This window comes from Penicillium pulvis (assembly GCF_028828015.1).
Source record: "Penicillium pulvis strain IBT 33274 chromosome Unknown scaffold_8_segment0_segment0, whole genome shotgun sequence".
NCBI classification, from domain to species: Eukaryota; Fungi; Ascomycota; class Eurotiomycetes; order Eurotiales; family Aspergillaceae; genus Penicillium; species Penicillium pulvis.
The window spans coordinates 2,676,214-2,692,802 of NW_026643080.1; the positions used below are offsets into that span (position 1 = coordinate 2,676,214).

General features: G+C 49.7%; 6 protein-coding genes across 6 annotated transcripts; 2 read left to right on the top strand and 4 right to left on the bottom strand.

The window, feature by feature from the left end:
• Positions 1-1,054: 1,054 nt before the first annotated feature.
• Positions 1,055-3,940, top strand: N7503_010411 (TAPT1 family protein; the record flags this gene model as incomplete). The annotated part of the gene is made up of 1 exon (XM_057069957.1): positions 1,055-3,940. One exon carries the CDS (start codon positions 1,055-1,057, stop codon positions 3,938-3,940), a length of 2,886 nt encoding a protein of 961 aa, XP_056916568.1.
• Positions 3,941-4,196: 256 nt separating this feature from the next.
• N7503_010412 (hydantoinase/oxoprolinase family protein) lies at positions 4,197-7,247 on the bottom strand (the record flags this gene model as incomplete). The annotated part of the gene is made up of 2 exons (XM_057069958.1): positions 4,197-7,138; positions 7,211-7,247. 2 exons carry the CDS (start codon positions 7,245-7,247, stop codon positions 4,197-4,199), a joined length of 2,979 nt encoding a protein of 992 aa, XP_056916569.1.
• Positions 7,248-9,209: 1,962 nt separating this feature from the next.
• Positions 9,210-10,385, bottom strand: N7503_010413 (S-methyl-5-thioadenosine phosphorylase; the record flags this gene model as incomplete). The annotated part of the gene is made up of 3 exons (XM_057069959.1): positions 9,210-9,607; positions 9,663-10,172; positions 10,271-10,385. 3 exons carry the CDS (start codon positions 10,383-10,385, stop codon positions 9,210-9,212), a joined length of 1,023 nt encoding a protein of 340 aa, XP_056916570.1.
• A 294-nt stretch (positions 10,386-10,679) lies between these two features.
• N7503_010414 (6-phosphogluconate dehydrogenase, decarboxylating) lies at positions 10,680-12,230 on the bottom strand (the record flags this gene model as incomplete). Its single annotated transcript, XM_057069960.1, has 1 exon — positions 10,680-12,230. The coding sequence occupies one exon, from the start codon at positions 12,228-12,230 to the stop codon at positions 10,680-10,682; it is 1,551 nt and encodes a 516-aa protein (XP_056916571.1).
• Positions 12,231-12,685: 455 nt separating this feature from the next.
• Positions 12,686-13,792, top strand: N7503_010415 (sugar phosphate isomerase/epimerase family protein; the record flags this gene model as incomplete). Its single annotated transcript, XM_057069961.1, has 2 exons — positions 12,686-13,078; positions 13,133-13,792. The coding sequence occupies 2 exons, from the start codon at positions 12,686-12,688 to the stop codon at positions 13,790-13,792; spliced, it is 1,053 nt and encodes a 350-aa protein (XP_056916572.1).
• A 209-nt stretch (positions 13,793-14,001) lies between these two features.
• Positions 14,002-15,902, bottom strand: prnC (delta-1-pyrroline-5-carboxylate dehydrogenase prnC; the record flags this gene model as incomplete). The annotated part of the gene is made up of 4 exons (XM_057069962.1): positions 14,002-15,130; positions 15,188-15,549; positions 15,598-15,705; positions 15,762-15,902. The coding sequence occupies 4 exons, from the start codon at positions 15,900-15,902 to the stop codon at positions 14,002-14,004; spliced, it is 1,740 nt and encodes a 579-aa protein (XP_056916573.1).
• Between the last annotated feature and the right edge of the window lie 687 nt (positions 15,903-16,589).

The window sequence follows — 16,589 nt, forward strand, 5'->3', positions numbered from 1 at the left end:
GTGAGGGGTGTTAAAGTTTCGAGAACCTTAAGAAGAGGAGTGGTGACAGTTAGGGCCATAAAAAAAAAGAAATATCTTACGGGGCACATAGCCACGTTTAGTCTAGTTAGAGACTAGATTAGGTGCTATATAAAGTGCTCAGATCAATTTCTAAGTGGGCGGTGAGCGGGTGATCAGACTTACGGGGTGATTGTTAAAATTTCAAGTGATAATCCTGAGTTGCTCACGAGGCCTGAGCATGGCCTGTAAAATGCTCAGTGTGCCTGACTCTGAACGGCCTCATAAAAGCGGCGGTAGCTAAGAAAGGCCAGCCCCACCTAATAGCAAAAATCTTGTACGTAGAGTGACTTAGGTACGAAAGCTTAAAAAATACTTCAATTGTCAATTGCTGTAGCCTGTTGAAAGCTGACGTAAATGAAATTCATAGCATTGAACTTGCCGATTTGCAAGTGTAAAACTCGTTAGATCTTCCACTTTCAAAACTGTGGATCTGCCGTGAATGTATGCATGTCCAATGGCAGAGTCTCCCAGGGTCCACAGGTCAGTCAAGCTTCATTTAATGCCGAAAGATTTAGCAGTCACCACCATGGATTGACAGACATCACTATTCATGATCCACTTTAAGAAATTTGGAAGTCATTATTTGGACATGTGCGCCATCTATAATGTGCATGGTCATGTGACATGCTCTTCCTGCCTGAGGTGTAAACAACGGCTGCAAGCTGCGATGCCAGATAATAAACTCCGTTATCTTTCAGCTCGCATGTCACCGGTCGCAAGCTGTGTCTCGACTCCAGCGCTTGTTTTTTTGGACGATGTGAACTGGGTGCATGTGACTATTTGGTCTACTATCCAAAAATAATCTATATTTTTCCTTCTAGCGTTTTGACCGCCATTTCATCCAGTTCCCCAGCCTTTAGTCCGATTGCGCCCTAGCCCGTACCAAACGCCAGTTTTCGAGAATGCATACCTAGCTCGTCCGGAATGAACCAAGACACGACCCGAAAGAATTCAAATCCTTGACGGTTATCACGGGCTTCCAGTACTAAACACGATGAGTCCGGCAGTGGAGAACGGTGGACCCGCTGCAAGCCAGGCTGAGGTGAATGGGAAACACAAGCCAACTGAGAACGGGTCGCCTTCAGGGGCAGAAAAAGGCACAGAGATACATGATGCGCACAGATTGGCATCGGGGTCACCGGAGCAGGGTCTGGGGATTCTAGTTGAGCACTCGCAGGATGACACGAATGGGAATGGCCGCATGTCTGTCGTGGATGTGTTTGAAGGTCCGAAAATTAAAGCCGTTCTCGCAGAGCTCGCCGAAGACGCGTCCCAGCGTCCGGCCGACGACAAAATATTGAAACTGTCGCCGGAGAAGATACAAGAGCTCACATCGTCACCGGAGTCGATCCCGTATCGTGCTGAGCTACCGGATGCAAGCAGCGGCAGGAGGATAATGTCGGATAATCTTCGTTCGTTGCAGGGTCTAGGTGACCGGTCATCGGTGACCCCAGATGTGGCTCTGCAACCTTTTAGCGAACCTCCTTCCTCTCCGAATGGCCTTCCAAAGATTCGAAGGCCTAGCAAAGATCCAAGTTCTGACGAGTTGCACGACTCAATTAATCTACGGCAATTGAACAATGGTACCATCCGGAGTCGACCACAACCGTCGCGAACCTTTTCTACTCCCGTGTCTCGGCGCCCAACGCTTTCTACACCCAATAATGACCGACTTTCACAGACATGGGCATCACGTTCGAAGCAAGATCGGGAGCTAAAAACCCAGCTCGCTGCGTCGCCTCACATTACTGAAACACCCTTGACCTCTCCAATTCCATCAGTTCCTCTGCCGCCCGCCTCTATACCAACTTATCTTCAACTTGAGCTGGCCTCTGGTCGTCCATCGCCGCTTTATATCCATGGAAATGAGAATGAATTCCCTTATGAATCGTCAAGCGCGAAAATAGAACGACTGATGAACTTCCTGTTCCTTCCACCGGTGCTAGAGCAAGCTATCGGCTTTGGAAGTTTAGCATGCCTGGACGCATGGCTTTACTCATTCACAATTTTACCTCTGCGTTTTATCAAAGCCTTGTATATTCTATGTGAATCCTGGGTGCTTAATCTAGCCGCGGAGGCTCGTTTTCTATGGAAATTTGTCATCAACGGGGCTGGCCGGGTATGGCGAAGGAGGAAATACCTTCCAGATAGACTCCGTGACAGACGGGAAAGCGAACCAGATGCCACTCGCTTGCCTAATGGCATGACCACACAAGAGCCACGACACCAAGATCCATCAAAGAAAAGACACCGGACCTCTGAATCTCGCAGGCATCACCGAAGAAAGAAGTCCATACCTTCGGCTCTACTTCCTGATGACAAAGCCGATATTCTCACTGGCCTGCTTATGATCACGACCTGCCTCGCATTGATGTACTTTGATGCTAGTCGGATGTATCACTGGATTCGTGGACAAGCAGCAATCAAATTATATGTCATCTACAATGTTCTAGAAGTGCTCGACAAACTTCTAGCTGCACTTGGACAAGATGTCCTCGAGTGCTTATTCTCAAGGGAAGCCCTTGAGCGCCGGCCCAATGGGCGAAGCAAAATCTTCCGTCCGTTCTGGCTCTTTCTATTAGCGTTGGTCTACACAGTTGCGCATTCGATATCCCTCTTCTACCAAGTGATGACCCTTAATGTCGCTGTGAACTCCTACTCAAACGCCCTCATTACGCTACTGTTGTCTAACCAATTTGTGGAGATAAAGTCGACTGTCTTTCGCAAATTCGAGAAAGAAAATCTGTTCCAATTGACTTGCTCTGATGTCGTCGAGCGATTCCAGCTTTGGTTGATGCTTACTATCATCGCATCGCGTAACATTGTGGAAACTGGCGCGTTCAATTTCATTGGCCTCGGTTTAGCTCCCAGCTTCTCCGGAAAATCCACGAGCACCAACAGCACGCCATTGTCCACGCCCCCTCGCACTTCATCATCGATTCTACCCCAGTCGTTCACGTTCTTCCCATCATCTATCCTATCCCTTAGCCATATGAACTCTTTCATTCCGACTTTGGCGCAGGTCCTGGGACCGTTCCTCATTGTCTTGGGATCAGAGATGTTTGTTGACTGGCTGAAACACGCCTACATCAGCAAGTTCAACAACTACCGCCCTGCACTGTACAATAAATTTCTCGATGTGCTCGCAAAGGACTACTACACGAACGCCTTTGCAGGCGGCGACCACAATATTACTCGCCGTCTGGGGCTGCCTGTCATCCCTCTATCTTGCATTTTCTTCCGCGTGTCCGTGCAGACATACCAGATGTTCTTGGCCTCCTTGCTTCCCCAATATCCATCATCCACCGCAGTGACTTCAAGTTTATCCACCATCCAGAATCGCCATATACCCCCGCCCCTCCCATCCGCCCCACCATTGAGCTTCGCAACGATCCTGCCAAATGTCAACATCCTGTTCCGCAAGGTCTTGGAGAACGCAATTCCTTCTCCCGCCCAATCTGTTCAGATATTCACAGTGGTCCTACTCCTGACAGCATTTATCGTGCTCTTGATTCTCAAGCTCATCTTGGGAATGGGCTTGCTCGCTTTCGCACGCTCTCGTTATAGGAAAATGAAGAGGGTAGAATCCGAGCAACGCAAAACATCTCGCGGCTCTGCACACCCGCAATCCCAGCAGGATAGTTCCAGCGATGCCATCACCGCACTCCGCAAAGATGAATTCACCGTCGAGGGAGGCCGCCGATCTGGGCTTTGGGGGATGGTCGAGGTTGGCGATGAGAAACGAAAACTGATTTATGGCGATGATCCTGAGGGACTTCGCCGGGTGAAGGAAAAAGAAGATCAGGATAAGAACAAGGATAAGGAGTTGAAGATCGACCATGTTCAGAGATATGAGATGGTTGCTAAGAAGATCTGGTGATTTTGATCTTATGTGGTGTGCATAGTTGCGTTCGAGATATGAACATTCGGGTACATGAGGACTGCAGTGTTGAAGTAGATGGCATCTGTGATGTCCTTGTAATACATGATCATTTCTATCGCATTTCGAAGTTTCTTCTAAATTTGCTATTGAAAGATATCTCGGAGGAATGTCAAGTGTCATCAACTTGACGATGTTTAGCTTTCCGCGCATATTAGGGAAAATCTAACCTCTTCTTGACTTTCTGGACACCTATTCAGCCAAAGACCTCAATGACGCTACGGGGCATGCTGTACTTCCCAATAGGGTTATACTCAACCTCATCAAACCCCATTGACCCAGGTCCCCCCAGTTCCATACCTCTCTTAGTGTCTGTCCAACGTGGTGAGGCAGCAATGGCAATTATAAATACCTTCAACCCATACTTATATTCGGGAGTCCCAAGGCCAGCACCAGTCTCAGCATCAATGACAGCAATCAGATCGGGCACTGATGCCAATATCTTCGACTGGCCATTCGAGACTGCTTCCACAAAAGCATTCTCATTTTTAAACGGAATTTTAATGGCAGCCTTGGTCCCATCGCTCAGTGTCCCATCAACATTTAAGACGCCATAGGTATGTCCAGTCTTGAGCACCCTCTCAACACCTATAACCTTGCCTTGGCCAAGGATGGCGGCACTCTCAGAGCCTCCAACCTCGTCGATGATGCGCTGTGCCTTATCATTGATGTTCTTCTCTAGAGCCACGGCACGCCCAATCCACCAAGCGAGAGAGACAGTTCCGGTAACTGCTTGCTCCCTTACGATTCGAGCAGGCTTCGGCGGTCCAGCTTTCCCAGCACGACATCCCATTTCTACACAAGCAGCCCGCAAAGCCTTATCAACCAACCTATCAGTACGAGACTTTGTCATCGTGATAAACGTCCCATCTCCACTGGCAATAGTGGCTGGGACCAAGGCATCACCACTTGGAGAGCCATATACATTAGGCGTGACCTGCCAGAATGTCGGATATGCACGTCCCATATTATCGGCATCTAGACAGGGAACTCCATAATGCGCCGATACGCCCAGGTTTAGGACTCCATTTCCGCCGCCAATCTCCAGTGCCAGAAATCCAGAGACTGGCGGGCTTCTGGTTACTCGCATGAGTTCGTCATGCGCTTGCAGGCATTCGTTGTTCTCCAGTCGCTCCATGCTCACCTCGGGGCTTCCCATGCACCCTGTCCAGCCAACTAGTGATTCATCGGGGAGATAATCAACTGAAACAACTTTGACTGTGCCAGGGTGGCGATGAATTGTTGCCCTTGCTTTGAGATATTCCTGATATGGATCACCACCGCCGCCACATCCAAGTATCTTGCACCCCTGGGCGATGAACTGTAGATCAGTCGAGGAAATTACCCATTGGCCATCCTTAATTTCGGGACGGTAGGATTGTAAGTCCACCTTTTCCTCTGGATATGATGGACCTGTTTCTTCGAGCTCCGCCGCTTGAGAGTCTTCGTCGAAGATTGTAATGTCAATCAGCGTTTCTGATGATTCTTGGGCCACAGAATCCAACTCCCCCACTGCTCGAACAACAATCCGAGCTTTAGCATCCACGTATTGAATAGGCAACATGGTAATTTCGGCGACTTGGATGGTCTCCGGCTTCGCTCCATTCTCAATGGCCTTCTGGATAGCGAGCTTGACCACTGCATCTTGAGCCTCCTTGATACTTTGATTCGATGTGTCCACAACCGTGTCAATGACACCCGAGACCCTTGAGATAGCTGCACCAACAGCATTGGCCACCTCTCCACCTTTGACAGTTCGAACCATGCTTACTCCTGTCAGTGGCTCATCTGTTCGGATGATAGGCGCGCCCCCGCCCACGATCAAAACATCAACGTCGCCCTTTTGAATCTTAGTTCTATCCACAAGCTCCTCGATCTTCTTTCTCATCGCAATTTGAGCTTTCCTCACTATCTCAGGCGTGACATCAGCAAGGCGCTCAGGCTGGCCCATGCCTTCGAAAGGATTATTGCCCGTGGGCGAATGGGCCTCAGAAGCAGCGACAATATCGGTTGAGGTAAGATATTCTCCACCAAATAACTTTGCCTTATCGAGCAGTTCCAGGGCCACGCTCTCAGGCCCAACAGAGAGATCTCCATTTTCCAAGCTCCGGATGATCGAACCACCCCCAAGTCCAATACTTTCCACAGCGGGGAGAGCAAAGTTCGTGCGGACACCACCGACTAGACTCATAACAGAGCTCATCTGAGGTAGACCGTTTGGGAGCAACAGTCCGCTATCGGATGTTGTTCCGCCGATATCGATGACGACAAGGGGCTCTTTTCGATCGCCCTTCTTGTACCCTTCAGCCTCTGATGCAGCCCTCCAAAGAAGCTCTCCACCGCGGATTGAATTGGTAGGACCAGAGTTGAAAGTTCGAATGGGCAGCTCCACTGCCTCCGATGCGCCCAAAACACTTCCATCGTTTTGAGTCAAGTAAAGCGTATACCTATTACCTTGGAAGATATCTTCCATGGCTTTTTGAAACCCATAGATGGTTTTCTCCGCCAAAGGTCGTAGAGTCGCATTCAAAATAGCGGCATTTTCTCGCGCAAGAAAGCCAAGACCAGACACTTTATGCGATAGTGTGATTCTTGGCTTCGATTTCGATGAACAATGTTTAGCCATAGCCGCTGACAGAACCTCGCTTGCATTTATTTCCTGCAAGTTGTTCAATGGAGCATACATGCCCGAAATAACAACATTCGAGATATTGTTTTTGACCAGTTCGAGGGCTATACGCTCAATCTCTGCTTCATCCAAAGGGCTGATCTCCGTTCCTGAAATCTGATATCCTCCATTGCAAAAGAATATTTGAGGTGACTCAATGCACGCTCGAAGGTCTGAAGGAAAGTCAATGAACGGAGGTATTCCGCGCCCAAATCCCTCTTCGGAACCGCCGCATAGTCTGATGACTGCCACGCGTCGCAATGAGGGTGCGCGTTGGACAACGGCGTTCACGAAGTGAGTTGTACCGATGATCACGCATCCGATGGCGGAGAGTGAGATATTCGATGCGTTGATGACTGTTCGAACGGCATTTGTGATGCCGGTTGTAACATCTGGTGTCGTTGGCGCTTTGTGGGAAGCGATAACGCAGATGGGGTCAAGGGATATGAGAACGGCATCGGTGTTCGTTCCTTGGGTGTCATGTGTTAATTTCGAAGTTCTACTGTTGTAGACTGAATGTAATCTTCAAGTGCATGGCATACCTCCTACGTCGACTCCAATACGGAATTTGTGGTCCATGGCGCTGTCTATTCTTGGCTGTTCAGTAATTGAGATTAAATTTAGAGTTAATGCTAAATACAAAAGTCAAGTCAGTTGAAATATGTTCCTATCTCAACCCCTCAAATGCATTTGGAGTAGGCGCTGCTGCGGGGTAGCTATCAGTGCACGGATTGTCATAGTCCGCTCTACCGCAAGATAAGAGCATGTGCGCAAGCTTAATTCCTTTCATCCATGGCATATGACCTCATTCAATCCCTGGCGAGCGAGACTTGTATCTGCCCGACGACGGAGGCTGTACCGGGCTCGCCTGCCGAAATTGTCAGTTGAACAATGCATTAACCGTATCAGGCAAGGCACATTATTGGAGATCGGAGTACACTATCATTGGGTGCACTCCCAGACGCCTACTCGTTCACATTACTTCGCTGACTACCCTGGAAGATGAAAGTGATTCTGGAGTGATACGCATTGAGCCGACGCCTTTTCCTTGTCTATATCCCGGTTCGACGAAGCACTATATTGCATGTTGACCTGCGTCAAGCGTTGTCGTCTGCTCTCTCATACTCAAAAGATAAGGTGCTGTGGCTTTTCATATGAGTTGTAATTCCCTAATCACTAGTCCCGCCATCAATTTGAAACAACCAAAGGTACACCAAACACAACACACAAAATCCGTTCCGAGGCGTAAAACAAACCACCCCTTGACTGTCAGCTTGATTCGAGAAAGATTGATACGCAACACAGTCCTTGGTTGATTAGAGATATTGCTCAACAAGAGCAGCATGACAATCCGGTTGCCCCGAACCTCGGCCTAAGCACTCCGTCGTCACGGATTTGTCTGACTCATGTTTATGTTTCGAGTACTAGCAATGACTGAGCTTGATGGACGGGCAGTCGAGGCCCCGGTATAGCATCATAGCTACATATTGTCCCCTGAATTCCATGATTCTGGGAGACTTCACGATGGATGGCGTATTCCAATCAGCCATATCGAAATCTACCACAGGCCATATTCATGGTTCCTGCAGAGCTCGAACCAGTAGTCATAATTCATGACTCCGGAAGTAACCACCACACCTCCGGCCCTGTAGAACTCTTGCGAGAGCTGAACATGTAACTATAGCTTTTCAATCTCCCTGGAGGATGCGTGGTTGTCTGAAACCCAGAATCTGTAGAACGCTCTAAATCCATCGCTTGTGATGTCTTGTATATTTATATTGTTATCAGTGGTAGATAAAGATTTTGAGGAATCTGAATCATGGTTGCAAGACCGATGATAATTCGGGGAGGTGCGTCGATGACCGTGTCGCGACTACTGAGACTTGGTGGCAGCAGTCATATCTTGGAGGGACTCCCATTATCAAAGTGGACGCTGGTTGTTGACATGGAAGGAAATGTTGACGAAGAGCTTAAATCTTAAAAAAGGGTGTGAGAGGGACGTAGCATGAAGCAACAGTGAGAGGAGTCTGAATTTATAGCCGTGAGTATAATTCAAAATGCATGGGCCACGCCTCGGTATTCTTTGTCTTCGTACCTATCTCCAAGCTGAGCAAGCCAGCATTTTTCGTGCGCCATGAGCTCCTTCGTATCTATGGCTCCAGCTTCGCGAACAAATCCGCTGTGCTCGGTATAGGTAGTGAATAAATATATAATGGAAACCTGATGACCAAGGCTTGGTATATATAGTTTGATGATGGCCATAAACAAAAAGGATGTCATAAGTCGATGGACTTACCCTCCCCGATTAGTTATGTAGGAGTATAAATTGATCGATCAAGTTGTGAGTTGGGAGGTACTGTCCGAGGTGAAAGACTCTAGCTATATTTTGCAACTTTAAGTAGACAAGATCGGTCAGCGGGATTAGCCAGTAGTATTCTTTACACGTAAATATGATTCATGCATGTCTTGTATATTCCGAAATTTATGTGCCAAATGCTATCATCAAACATATGCGAGCCAAGATTTCCTTGGGTATGCCGCCTACTGGAAGTAACCGGGGAACAGCCAGTTCAGCTTCTTCTGAGCCTCAGGACCCCAGTTGGACTGGGAAGTGCTGAAACCAAACTTCACGGAGCCAGCAAGGTGCTTAGCGTGAACCAAGTCAGAGTGCTCGTCGCTAGCCAGAGCGTCGAGGACAGCGGTAACGAAGCGGCGGGCGTTGTCGGCGTTAGCCTTCATGTGACCCATGACCATCTCAACGGTCACATCGGCGGTAGACTCGTGCCAGCAGTCGTAGTCGGTAGACATGCAGATCATCTGGTAGGCAATCTCAGCCTCGCGGGCGAGCTTAGCCTCCGGGAGGACGGACATGTTGATAACGCTGCCGCCCCATGAGCGGTACATCTTGCTCTCGGCGCGGGTGGAGAACTGGGGGCCCTCTGTAAAAGAACATGATTAGCAAATACCCATTGAGGGGACTTTGAGTATACATACCCATGCAAATAATGGTGCCGCGGTCGTGCAAGACGACACCGTCACCCTCCAGGCTGTGTCCGCATTCGCGGACAACCTTAGCGATACCCTCATCGAAGGGGTCGCCGAAGGGAACGTGGGCAACCACACCACCCTCGAAGTAGGTCCATGGCCGCACGCCCTTGGTACGGTCAATGATCTGGTCGGGAATGACGAAGTCGCGGGGCTTGATCTCCTCCTGCAGACTGCCGACAGCGGAGAAAGCAATGATGCTACGGACACCAATGGAGCGCAGAGCGGCGATGTTGGCACGGGCAGGAACCTCGTGGGGAGCGATCTGGTGGTGAGCACCGTGGCGGCTCAGGAAAGCAATAGCGACAACCTTGTCATTGTGCTTGCAGTGGTGGTGGAGGATGGTGATGGGAGAGGAGGGTTCGCCCCAGGGAGTAGAGATGGACAGCGAAGCAACCTGGGTGAATCCCGGGAGCTCACGCAGACCAGTGCCACCGATAACGGCAATTGGGACGGAGCCTAAAGTAATCTCGATCGTCAGCTATTGTGACGAAGTGGGGTGAGGGGCGGGCGCTTGAGGGGATTGCTAGCGAGGGGCTTAATAGGGGGATACACACCCTCGTAAGTGGTGGGAAGAGCAGCCATTCTTTTAGCGTATTGCTTCGGGGACTCAATGCGACGAAAAGGTTTTGAGATTGAAGAGAGTTGGCGAAGTCCCAAGAGGCAGCGCATACTGTATTAAATTTCGACGAGACTGCCCCGCTCTTATTGGACCCCCGCCCCACGTGCGTTCCTGAGGCCGCAACTTTACCGCCTTCAGACCCGATCTATAAACGTTTGAATCCATGGATTCACTGACAGTTGAACACAATTCAATATTTATAATCGATCGATTGCTCCAGTAGTGGAATCTTCAATTTATTTGGTCCAGTCAACCTTGGCAAGTACGACTTTTAAGAACACTAATCTGATACTTGGACAGGTTTTTCCAATCTATATATCCAACGTGACTCCACTGTCCCGCGTTTAAGCCACCTTCCACTCGTAGTGGTGAGGACCTTTCATAACAGGACCAGGATCCTCACCGGCAACACCCGGCTTGTTATAGCTGTGAGCACCGAAGTAATCCATCTGTGCCTCCATGAACTTGGTTGGCAACATGAGTCCACCTTCATATTTGAGATAATCCAGAGTGGCAGAGATCGCCGGCATATACTGATCCGTCTTGGTGCCCTCGATAACAATATCCTTCAAGGCACCGAAGCTATTATGCAGCTCTGTCGAAACCGCATCGATGAATTTCATATTGGACATGCTAGTGTTGCCCGATAGCGGAGGCTGCAACATATCGGCAATGTAGTCGGACTTGATAATGCAGCCAGCCCGCCAGATCTGAATACATTTACCAAGATCAATGTTCCAGCCTTCATCCTCGGAGGCTCTGGAGATCAGCTCCAGTCCCTGACAGAAGGACGATAAGAAGGAACAGTAAACAGCCTTGCGCAATTTCTCAAGCAAGTCGTCCTTAAAGTGCTGTAAGTCTCGGATCAGGCGAGGCGACGGCATCTGGAGCTTCTTAGAAGCTTGCACTCGCTCTTGGCGATTTCCACTTGCGATACGCAAGTAATGGGCTGCAGCTAAGGTGGGGCAGGAGACATGTCGTTGTGCAGACTCCATGATCGACCAATAAGGTGTTCCCTCGGTACCATCGTCGTCCTGGACCACCTTGTCAAGAACATCGTCGAGGACGAATCCACTGTTGCCAATTCCTTCTCCCTTTCCATCACCATGGGGTGTCCGCTTGGTTCTCAGAATATCGGCGCCGATGTTAATCAAAAAATTGCCCCGTAGTTCACCGGCGGAGTCCCATTTCGCGAATACATCTCCGATTTCCTCGTAGCCCATGCCCATGCCGTAATGCATGAACGACCATGCTTCAGCAAGCGAAGAGAGCATTCCACCTTCGATACCATTGTGAACCATCTTGACGTAGTGCCCAGATCCGCCAGGGCCAACACGCGTCACACAAGGGGTGCCACTCTTGGGGTCCTTAGCTGCATACCTCTGGAGCAGAGGCATGACCAGCTCCAGCGCCTTGGCATCTCCACTAGGAGAGAGACTAGGTCCACGACGAGCAGACTGGTAGCCACCGGAGACACCAACGCCAATCCAATACACGCCTATCTCGGCACATTCTTTCTGGCGGCGTTCCGTCCGGCGATAATTCTCATTTCCGCCATCTAGAACAATGTCGCCTTTCTTCAGATCAGGTTTGATCATGTTAAGAACCGAATCTGCAGGGTCACCGTGTGTAATGGAGAACATGAATAATTTGTGATCTGCACCCTCGAGACTCTGAGTGAATTCTTTGATGTTGTAGAATCCAGAAATCTTTCCTTTGACATCGTTGGCGCTCTTAGCCCAGTTCGTAACTTTGTCGACATTTGTTTTGTCCACGTCAAATACTGATACATCGAGACCCATCTCCGAGAAGGCAAAGGTCATCATTGATCCCATACTGCCCGCTCCGACCACGCCGATGCGCTTGAATTTCTTGATCGGATCCATATCCGCCATGATGATTGTCGAGTATATTAAACTAGGTAGGTCTACTCAGGGAGAGAAAACCTTAATGCATTGAAATATAATATAAATCGAGGGGGAGGATTAATTTGTAGTTGGAGAGAATAAAGTCTCAATTGCTGTTCTTGAACGACAATTTGTGGCAACCGGCATGGAGGCCCAGGCAAATCAAATAATGTCACTATGTGGTCAGCGGCGATTACGAAGGCAACTCTCCTACCTCTTTGACCTTTATGAAATAGGAGAAGTGAACTTAGCCATGTCTGGCGACATTTGGAAACCTGTCCAGCTTATGATGTATCAGTGACGAAACTTGGGGTTGCAACCTTACATCATAATCAACACGCATCAGTTCCGAGAACATCCAATATTATAGACCCTATCAACACAACAAAATTCCAATGATTAAAACAGCACTCAACGTGTATCAAAAAGTAGTCACCGGCAACATGAAACCAATAAGCCGTCAATCACTTCAAAAGATTCCCCTTGCCTATGCCTCCTGCTCAATTGGCTGCGGGCCAAACGACACACTCGCGCGCCGACTGAAAGCAATCAGCAAAGCAGGCTTCACCTCAATCGAGCTTTCTTTCCCTGATATTGTCGAATTTGGCTCGCAGGTACTCGGATACCCCGTCCAGCCGGATAATTACTCCGTACTCCAAGGCGTCGCCCGAGATATCCGCCGATTATGCGATGAGAATGCATTGACAGTGATGATGTTGCAGCCCTTCTCAAATTTTGAAGGATGGCCGCAGGGCTCAGCCGAGCGTGAGGAAGCGTTTGCGAGAGCGAAGGGCTGGATTGAGATCATGAAGGTTGTTGGCACGGATCTTTTGCAGGTATGTTCAACTAAACCCCCCAAGACAGAATAAAACAAGCTAAGTTTATATTAGGTTGGAGCTACAGATACACCCGAAGAGAAAATATTCACATCCCGGGACACCGTCGTCTCCGATCTTCGTGAGCTAGGAGGTATGCTAGCCAAGCAGAATTTCCGACTCGCCTATGAAAATTGGTGCTGGTCTACACACGCACCAGGCTGGAAAGAAGTATGGGAAATCGTGCGCGATGTCGATCTTCCAAATGTCGGTCTCTGTCTCGATACATTCCAATCCTGTGGAAGCGAATGGGGCGATCCAACTACCTCGTCAGGATTGATCGAAACCGAATCACATGACCAACTTCAAACCAACTGGCATGCGAGCATGGAGCAACTAGCAGCCACTGTCCCCGGCGACAAGATCTATCTCTTGCAGATCTCTGATGCGTATAAGGTCTCGCCTCCGCTTGAGGACAAGGTCATTGATGGGTTGCGCCCGCGCGGTCGCTGGAGCCATGACTTCAGGCCTATGCCCTATGATGGCGGGTACCTGCCGATTGAGGATTTCGCAAGGGCGGTGTTGCAAACTGGGTTCAGGGGGTGGTTCTCTGTGGAGATCTTTGATGGGGGTCCTGAGGGTAAGGGGAGGACGTATGATATTAATGAGTTTGCGAAGAAGGCTATGGTGAATACGCAGAAGCTTCTAGATAATTGTGCTACGGACGGTCAATAGGAGTGAAATGCAAAGAATCATTCGATTTTAAATGTATGGTGTACAGTAGACGAATTCGCCTTATAGAGTAATTTTAAGGATTCAGGATTGTCCTCCGTGGACTTGATAACATGGAAAACGCCGGGTGTGAAATGCAGGGTAGACGCCGTGATGTCATAAGGCATGCAGTGCTAGAAGTAGGAGTGCGCGAAATGCATATCCACTTCAGCTTAGTTGGCGTTGCTGGGGTAGGCAACGGTGTAGGTGGGGACAAACTCCTCCTTGACGGAACGCAAGCTCACGAAGCGAGACAGCAAGTTGGCGCTACCGGCCTTGTCGTTGGTACCACTGGCACGGGCACCACCGAACGGCTGCTGGCCAACAACAGCACCGGTACTCTTGCAGTTAATGTAGAAGTTACCGGCGGCGTTGCGGAGAGCATCGTCGGCCACGCGAACGGCCTCACGGTCCTGGGCAAAGACGGATCCAGTCAGGCCGTAAGTGCCAGTGGTGTCAATCTTCTCGCAGATCTTAACGAAGTCGGCCTCAGTAGCGTCGTTGTAAGAGTGGATGACAATGATAGGACCAAAGAGCTCCTTGGACAAGAGGGGGTGGTCGGGGTTAGAGGTACGGTACACGGTGGGGGAAATGTACCAGCCCTTGGAGGAGTCGTAAGTACCTCCAGCAAGCAACTCGAGCTCGGGATCGTTCTTCGCCTCATCGATAACACCAGCCAGCTTGTTGAAAGAACCCTCGTGGATGACCGGACCGCAGAAGTTGGTGAAGTCGGATGGCTCACCAATCTTCAGCTGCTGCACCTCAGCAGCGAGCTGCTTCGCAAATTCGTCGGCAATAGAAGATGCGACATAGGCACGAGAAGTGGCGCTGCACTTCTGGCCCTGGAACTCAAAGGCACCACGCACGGTCTGGACCACAGCGTTGCGCACATCGGCCGACTTGTGAATCAAGTGGAAGTTCTTGCCACCAGTCTCGCCCACAATGCGAGGGTAGCTGCGGTATTTGCCATCAGCCACTCCCTCCGAAATCTTGCCATAGAGCGAACGGAAAACGTCCGTGCTGCCGGTGAAGTGGAGAGCGGCGAACTCAGGGTGGTTGAGGACAGAGCTGGTGACCTCCTCGGCGTCACCAGGCACGAACTGAATGACATCCTTAGGCAGACCGGCCTCGAGAAGAATCTGGTGAACGAGCCAGTTGGAGGCGATGGCAGAGGGGGAAGGCTTCCAAATCACAACGTTACCCATCAGGGCGGGAGCGCCAGCCAAGTTACCACCAATGGCAGTGAAGTTGAAAGGGCTGATAGCGTAGACAAAACCTTCCAGGGGACGGTACTCAAGGCGGCTAGAAATGGTCAACATCAATGGTTTCAAAATAGCTAGATTCGCGTGGGTGACTTACTTCCAAACACCAGGAGCGTGGTGAACGGGCTGCTGTGCGTAAACCTCCTCGGCATACTTGACACCAAAGCGGAAGAAGTCGATCAGCTCAGCAGCTGAGTCAATCTCCGCCTGCCATGCATTCTTTCCTTGGCCCTGCATAGTCAAGGCCATAATGTCATAACGGTACTTGGTCGAAATCAAATCGGCGGCCTTGAGGAAAATGCTGGCGCGCTCGGCAAAGGGAGTCGCGGCCCAGGATTTGCGAGCAGCAAGAGCTGATGCGATAGCAGCGTCAACATCGGCTTTGGAAGCATTGGAGTAGGTTGCGAGAGGAGCATGAGTGGCTGGGTTGCTCTGGGTAAATGTGTGGGAGCTCTTGATCTGCTAAATATTAGTACAACTCGTCGCTTGAAGTCCGATTTCTCTTACCTCTTTTCCAGCAATGACGAGAGGGACATTGAAGGGAGATTTCTGGTTCACCGAAGCCAAAGCATCCTCCAGGCCCTTGCGGTCCGCGGAACCGGGAGTGTAATGTTTCTAAGTATTGTAATCAGTGATATTTCTTCGCGCAATATCCATAAAATCCGACTCACGTTTGGCTCGTTGTTAATCTGGGGAATCTTGAATGTCGCGTAAGTGCCCAGCGACCGCGAGCTTGAGCTAGGAGCGCGGCATGCAAGCGACTGCCAGCGAGACAATGGCTGCGCTCTGGCGCGCAAGAGGATCGACTGCATTGTGATATTCGAAAAGCTCAAGAATTAAATTCAAATCGCTAGAATCCGTAATGTGAAGAGTTGAGATCGAAGAAAAGAAAAGAACGCGGGGTACACATATGATGAAATGACCGGCTATCACCGGCGGTAGCTATCGCATTTTCGACCGCGAAGCTGCCAGTACTCTGTACCAGGTGCATGAGCCGGCAGCGAATAACAGGCGGCCGGCAACAGTCCCGGGTGGGGCAACCGGGCCGGAGCTCAGTATTGGAGCAGCATTGAAGGATCCACCATAATCTGCAAAGTGGAGAACACCAGTGTACCCGGTACGGACATCGATAAAACTATTTCTCTAGATAACACAAATCTATTCGAGCCTCGAAAATCACAGATTATCCTCGCATCAAAGATAAGCATTGAAAATCTACGTGTCCTGATAACGGTCCCTGAGGTGGATCAAGGTGGATCAATGTGGAAATCGTTCTAAATGCGAGCTTTTATCTGAACACAGCTAGTTGAACACCCTCACTACCGCTAACGTAGCGCAGCATACAAGGTTCATGGGGTAAAATTATTGAGTACATACCCAAGAGCCTACTTGGTCACGCTACTCTATAAACTACGCTGGAATGTGAAGGTGATGAAAGGATGATATCCACTGAGCCACCTTTTCTTACCTTAAGTACCAGTTTTTTTCTGACAATTCTT